Genomic DNA, 6,137 nt, shown 5'->3' with positions numbered 1-6,137 from the left:
CAGGAAGAGGTTGGGGCCGAAGAGCGGGTTCATGGCTGCGGCGGCCGGCAGGTGCCCGGCGAGGTCGCCGCTGCAGAGGGCGGTGCAGCGCCAGCCGGGCTGCAGCGGAGCAGGGTGGAGCCGCGGGTCCCTGCCCCCGCCGCAAGCCCCGCCCCGAGTCAGGCAGGAGGCTGGGTAGATGCGCACCTTGCAGACCAACTCAGTGAGATGATGGATGGATGGAGCAAGCAAGCACACGCTTTTGGGGGTTGCAACTCACTTCATCAGATGCTGTGAAAGGAGGTCCAGAAAGCAGAGCATGAAACAAATCAGAATTAAAGAGGCAAGGAAGTCTTAGGGTGACATTTTTTTACTGGTCCAGTAAAAGATACCACCCTCAGAAATCCTTGCCTCTGGCAAAATTTCTGGACCATCCACAACATCACTTTTACACTGCCCAATGAGACTACAGAAGACAAGGGGTGTAGGAGGGAGAGAGATGGGGGCACAGGGCGAAGGGAGCAGTGCCAGGAGAGACAAATAAACAAAGGTTAAATGGGCAGGAACAAAGCCAAGGGAATCTAGGCAATGAGGTAAGATGGGCAAGCACCACATGGGAACTTTGTAGCAGAGGCAGGGGAGGGTCCAATCTGCCTCTTGCCTTGGGCCAGTCCTGCAGCAAGGGCCTCCTTATCCTCACCCACCCTGGCTCACCAGAGCTCATCATTATCAAACTCTGTTCTCTGGAGCCTGGGGCACCCGCGCACCCTGAGTACCACCCAAATCCATTGCCAGGCAGGCCACCCGCCTCTGAGCCAAGGGGGAAGAGCAAGGTGCAGGGGCACAGGGCTAGACAGTAGGGCACCCTGTGGCTGCAGGATCTGCTTCCATTCCCCATGTTACATTTGTCACCCTATAAGTGCTTTTTTAGTGAGACAAAAAGCAAATGTTTATAACATTTGTCCTGTTTGTCATTCTAAAAACGAAGGCCAATATGTCGCACAATGTCAGGTAAAGCAACAAAAACTTTGCTCTTTCAGAAAGCAATTTCTTTGTCATGAGAAACTTTCCCATGACAAATGTAAGGTCTGGACAGTCTCTCTGAGTCTGACCCCTGGTGTCCCTCCATGCTTCCTCTCCCCCTTCAAGGCAACCACCTGATCTGCCCTTGGCCCTACCAGGCAGCAATGGTGACAGGCCCTGCTGCTGCTACAACCTTGACTGACACCAGCAACCCACTAAAGCACTAGGAACTTCAGCCTGTAACAGTGTGGGTGTTTTATCCATTCCCACTGGTCCTGGCAAGGGTTGATCAGGTAACAGAGATTACCTAATCAGCTCCTGCCTTGCAGGCAGCTTGTGGGCAGCCCCATCACCTGTTTCCACTCCAGCAACAGCTGACTGGGAGGGAAAGAAAGCCTGTCATTGAGCCTGTTCTCCTCACTGGCAGGCTTCCCTGGTGGCAGGGGGAACTAAGGAGCAGCCCCCTATTGGAGAATGTGCCTTCATGATGCCAAGGGGCTTGTGTGCACGCTCATAGCATTCTTCTACTTTTGGAGCACCACAAAAATAGTGTGTCGAGGGCCAGGGTGGCACCCATTGGCTTCTGTGGGGAATAGCAAATGCTTTGAGGGGATGCTTTCCTCAGCTTCCCTCTCTTTGAACTTGTATTGATGTTGCTTCCACAGCTGCATGTTTTTTTTGTCCCCCTAATCAGTTGTGCCTCGGCACTGGGACCCTCTTCCTCAGGACAAGAGGGCTGGGCCTAGGCTCATCCTGCCAGAGGTGCTCACTGGATGCTCCTGTTCCTTGGAGGAGGCCTGTCCCTCCCTATCCTGCAGAGGTAGAAGCCACTCTGGTGCCTGGCTGTTAGTGGGGGATGTGGCAGAGGCCTCCCTTTCACCAGTCAACTGCTTTCTCCCTGCCCCTGCAACTTTTTCACTCCAAGCACTGGTAGGCCCTGCCCCCATGTCTGCTATCTTCCCACATGCATTCCTTCATCCTCCCATTTGTTTATTTGCTCCACCCTCTATGCCCCATCAGCCCTTTCCTGCCAGGTTCCCACCCTCATCCATGTGCTCACCTCATGACAGGTCACCATCCAGCCTCGGGCAGTTGTGCATGTTGAGGTGAACCTGGAGGAGTCCTCCCTGATGTCCCTGTAAGAAATGTGTGTGCCAGGGAGGCTTGGTGCTTTCTCTGCTGGGCCCTGGAGTGTTGGCTTGGAAGAAGTGCAGAGTGCCTCTGAGTTTACAGAAGGCCCTAGCAGCACTGGTGACCCTTCTCACCTGGTTCCTCTCCTCTTCAACCAGCTGCAGTGTCTCCCATTTTCATGCTAGGCCACATGGGCAGATCCTGATGCCTACAGCCACTAGGCAAGGCTGTCAGGGTTGGGGGTGGAGGTGACACTAGTCTGCGTAGGGAAGGCCCATCCCCTGCCTGGTGTCCCATCCCTTGCTCCTTCTGCCTCTCCATTTTGAGCGTACCCCTGGCTGGCCAGTCCTCCAGCCCCACTCTGATAGAGATTGGCCAGTTGTCTTGGGCCATGAGGGAGAGGCAGTACAGCAAATCCTAATCCCAGGCCAGTACTCACTATGATTTGGAGGAATGTCTCTTGAGCAGCATGCAAGGTCACTGCTTGGCCTTCTTTTACATCACCCAGGAAAGTCCAGAAAGTGAAGCTGGCCAGAGACACCAGCAGGGGAGGATGCTGATGCGTTCTTCCTCTCTCCCAGAGGTCCTTTATGGGGGGGAAGCTGGGAGAAGACTCACCATGCCCACACTCTCCCAACTTTTCTTCTTCCCCCAGACAGCTCCTAGGAGGAACCTATCTGGGTTGCTGACAAGAAAGCCCCATAGCCATCTCTGAGAGGAACACGGCATCTGAAGGAGAAGACAACACTCCCCACTATGCCTCAGCCTAGGTGCTGAATCTACTGTGCTGCCCATTCCTGTTTCCCCACCTTCCCCTCCCCAGCTCATCACTCATGATGCGATTTCAGCCTCTGGGATGCCTCTGTCCCTTCCAGCTGCAAATGGCAATGAGTTATAGGTTGCTGAGCCTATTAGGGAAAACAGCTGGTGCCAAGGAGCTGAGCCATCAGCCTTTCAAGGCAGTCGCTTTGGTACAGGGCATTTTACTTGTGAAGAAGCCACAACCCAGAGGAACTAACACCAAACACTGCTGTGACTTGACTCAAGTCCACAGTAGTGTGGCCCAGTCCTGCTGAGAGGTTAAGTAATTCGCTGGATAGGCAGTAGCTCTGTTAACCTTTGAATGAAGGGGACGGATTCAGTCAGAACCTAGCTGCATTGAAGGCACACAATGCTTGGAGAAACTCTGCCCAATGGAGATGAAAGTTGAGCACTTAAAGAGTGCTCATGAGATACTCCCAATTCACTCCAAGGTCTCACATATATCACTCCTGCAGCCAGCAAATACCAAAAGAATAGGGTAAGAGGAAGGAAAGTGCTGAAGTTTATATCTGGATAGCAACCCCCGGCCTTCTTGTGGGACAGGGCAGACGTGGTGCACATGTCCTGCCTTGGTCCAGATGTTCTGCTGTCAGACTCTGCCAGGGTTCCTCAGCAGGTTAGTGCAGCACCTCCTAGGGAATATGACCCTCAACATGAGCAGCAGCTCTTTTGCCACCATCTAAGATACACACCAAAGCACTGCCTCAGATTCTGCTCTTACCAAGGGTCTCCTGAGAACCTGGAAGCTGGTATCCACAGCTTAGTCCTCACTGGCCTGTTGGTGCATCACCCGTGTCTTATCACATAGGTGGTGGAGGCTGCCTTGTATTGGCAGTTGGTCCTAAGTGGTGCTACTGAGCCACTGGGCAGTTGGTACTACTCAGAGATACTATGGACTAGTCAGCATGACTGTGTACTCTACAATGCTTGCTCAGCGTGTCCCTAGGAGGTAAGAGTAGTCCTGTCCTCCGCCTCATTTATCTCAAGCAGGAGCTGCAGAAGGGTCCTCCCCATCCACACCCCAAGCCCTGCAAAGCAGGAGTTAAGTTCCTCCAAGCTCCATGTGTACAGTTGTACACACACACGCACGCACGCACACACGCACACACGCACACACGCACGCACACACGCACGCACGCACGCACACACGCACACACGCACGCACACCCCGCCATCCTGTCCAACCCTGATACTAGGTGGTGGGACTTTTCCCAGCCTCAGTGGGCTGCCCATTATTGTACTTTAATTGCACAAACCATTAGGCACATCAGGTGACAATACCTTTGTCACAGCTCTGGGGACAGACATTTGCTTTATATCAGAGATCAGGAACATACGGCCTAAGACCTTGCATCCAGCCCACACAGCAGGAAGACATCACTTGTACCTTAGGTGGATGGTAGGGAGAAGTGGTGGCAGCTGAATCAGAAGCACTGGCCCACCTCACACCCAGTCCAGGCTGATCAAGGCAACTGCTGCAAAATCTTGCCAACTGTTGTTGTAACATACTTTCTAGAACCCCTCTGCATTTTTCCCTTTAGAGCAAGAGGAAAACCCCAACACTAAAAGATTCCCAGCATGCCAGGTTGCTACCCCTTTTCCATAACCCCCGACCTTTTAGTGAAGATTCCAACTGCACTTCTCCTTGCAACTTTATTTATGCTCTCCCCATCCATCTTCATGGCCCTAATGTCTCAGGCTTCCCTTGCTAAACTCCTTCAAGCCTTGGCCAAAGTGGCCACTTATCAATCCCAGAGGAAAGATTTTGCACAACTGTATATTGAAATTAGGGTGTATATTTCCATTCTCTCATTTGTTAATGGTTCTGGTCAGCCTTCCTCACAGCAGCATTCACCAGCTGCATCAAGAAGCAGTGCCCAAGTTTCAGATGCAGAGAGAAGACTCTTATGTGACCCTGAAACCTCTCCAGGAATAAGGTGCTTTCCCCCAGCACATGAATGCCATGTGCCCCCAGAGGCTGGTGTGGCATGGCAAGCTCCTGCAGGCAGCAGCAGCAGCACTGTTGGCAGTGGGAGCGTGGTGGCAGCAAGTGGGGAGCTCCCGCAGACAGCCGCAACATGTCACCAATCAACAGCCCATTTGCTAGGAGTACCCCCACAACCATGTACGAGACCTGGATTTAAATACTTCCTCTGCCAGAAAACTAGAGTACACATCTCTCAGCACTGTCCTCACCTCCTGATTACAAGGGGTGGTGTTCTTGGTCATTTCTGTTTATATTGGATCCATTAGTTCAGAAATGAATTACTTCAGCCTCAGGGCCCAGGCCATCCCAAAGAGGAAACTCAGATCCCAGACCCTGCTCTAACATCTACCTTCTGTAATGCTTCTGAGCAGCCACTGGAGCAGGGCCTGGACCTAGGACTCCTGCTGCCCTAGCCCTCTCCTTTCCCTCCAGAAAGAGCTTTTAACCACTAAGCAGAGGGTCACCTGCTCACTCCACGTCTCTGATTCAAAGTGAAAATGGTTTCTCTTTGCATATGAAAGTGCACATACTTTGCTACTGTATACTTCCACAAGGTATAAAATCTTTAATGAGGCAGGAATGACCATTCCAGATGCCCAGAGAAGTGTAGGCTGAAGAGCAGATCACAACACCAGAGACAGGAGATTGCCTCAGCTCCTTAAACAGTGACAACAATTATTCCAGACCCGCACATGGGAAAAGCACCCAACGTGGGTAGAACCAGGGCAGCCCCTGACCTTTCCCCTCCAAGGTGAGCATTCCACCTCCTAGTCTAAACAAACCCAGTACTGATGTCCAGTAAGGCACCTTTATCACTGTCCACTCTGATGCATTTTGTGCTTCTTCCTAGAATTTGGCCGAGTCCCCAGTGTCCGGGGGGAGGGCCGGACAGACTTTGAGGCTCTGCCCAACTTCTGTAAGGAGCTTCCCTTTGAGGCAGGCCGTTGCATCTTCTTTCCCTTAGCAACTTTTGATCCCTCAAGCTTTCTCCGTTTAGACTGTGGCTCTGAAGTTGGCTCAGGAGCACGCTCCTGGCTCGCAGGTTCTATGGCAGGTTCCTCATCTACAAGCAGAAGAGTCAAAACACTTCATGAGACTTATCCAGGAGTACTCAAGCAACTGGCTGAGGTAACTGCAGAACTACTGGCTGTTGTGCATGTAAATTCATAGATAACTGGGGGGGGGGGGGGGGGGG

The 6,137-nt window shown here is 52.4% G+C and overlaps 1 protein-coding gene across 1 annotated transcript in view; it reads right to left on the bottom strand.

The window, feature by feature from the left end:
- Positions 1-5,484: 5,484 nt before the first annotated feature.
- NOP2 (NOP2 nucleolar protein) overlaps positions 5,485-6,137 on the bottom strand; it is a 13,350-nt gene continuing 12,697 nt past the window's right edge. The window contains exon 17 of the mRNA XM_019527206.1: positions 5,485-6,005. Coding sequence (XP_019382751.1) covers positions 5,755-6,005 — 251 coding nt within the window. The 3' untranslated portion in view covers positions 5,485-5,754. The remainder of the gene's footprint in view (positions 6,006-6,137) is intronic.

Source organism: Gavialis gangeticus, unplaced genomic scaffold, assembly GCF_001723915.1.
Source record: "Gavialis gangeticus isolate Ggan-Ray unplaced genomic scaffold, GavGan_comp1, whole genome shotgun sequence".
Lineage (NCBI taxonomy): Eukaryota > Metazoa > Chordata > Crocodylia > Gavialidae > Gavialis > Gavialis gangeticus.
The sequence above is the reverse complement of the archived record's forward strand: the minus strand, read 5'-3'. Positions and strand labels throughout refer to the sequence as shown.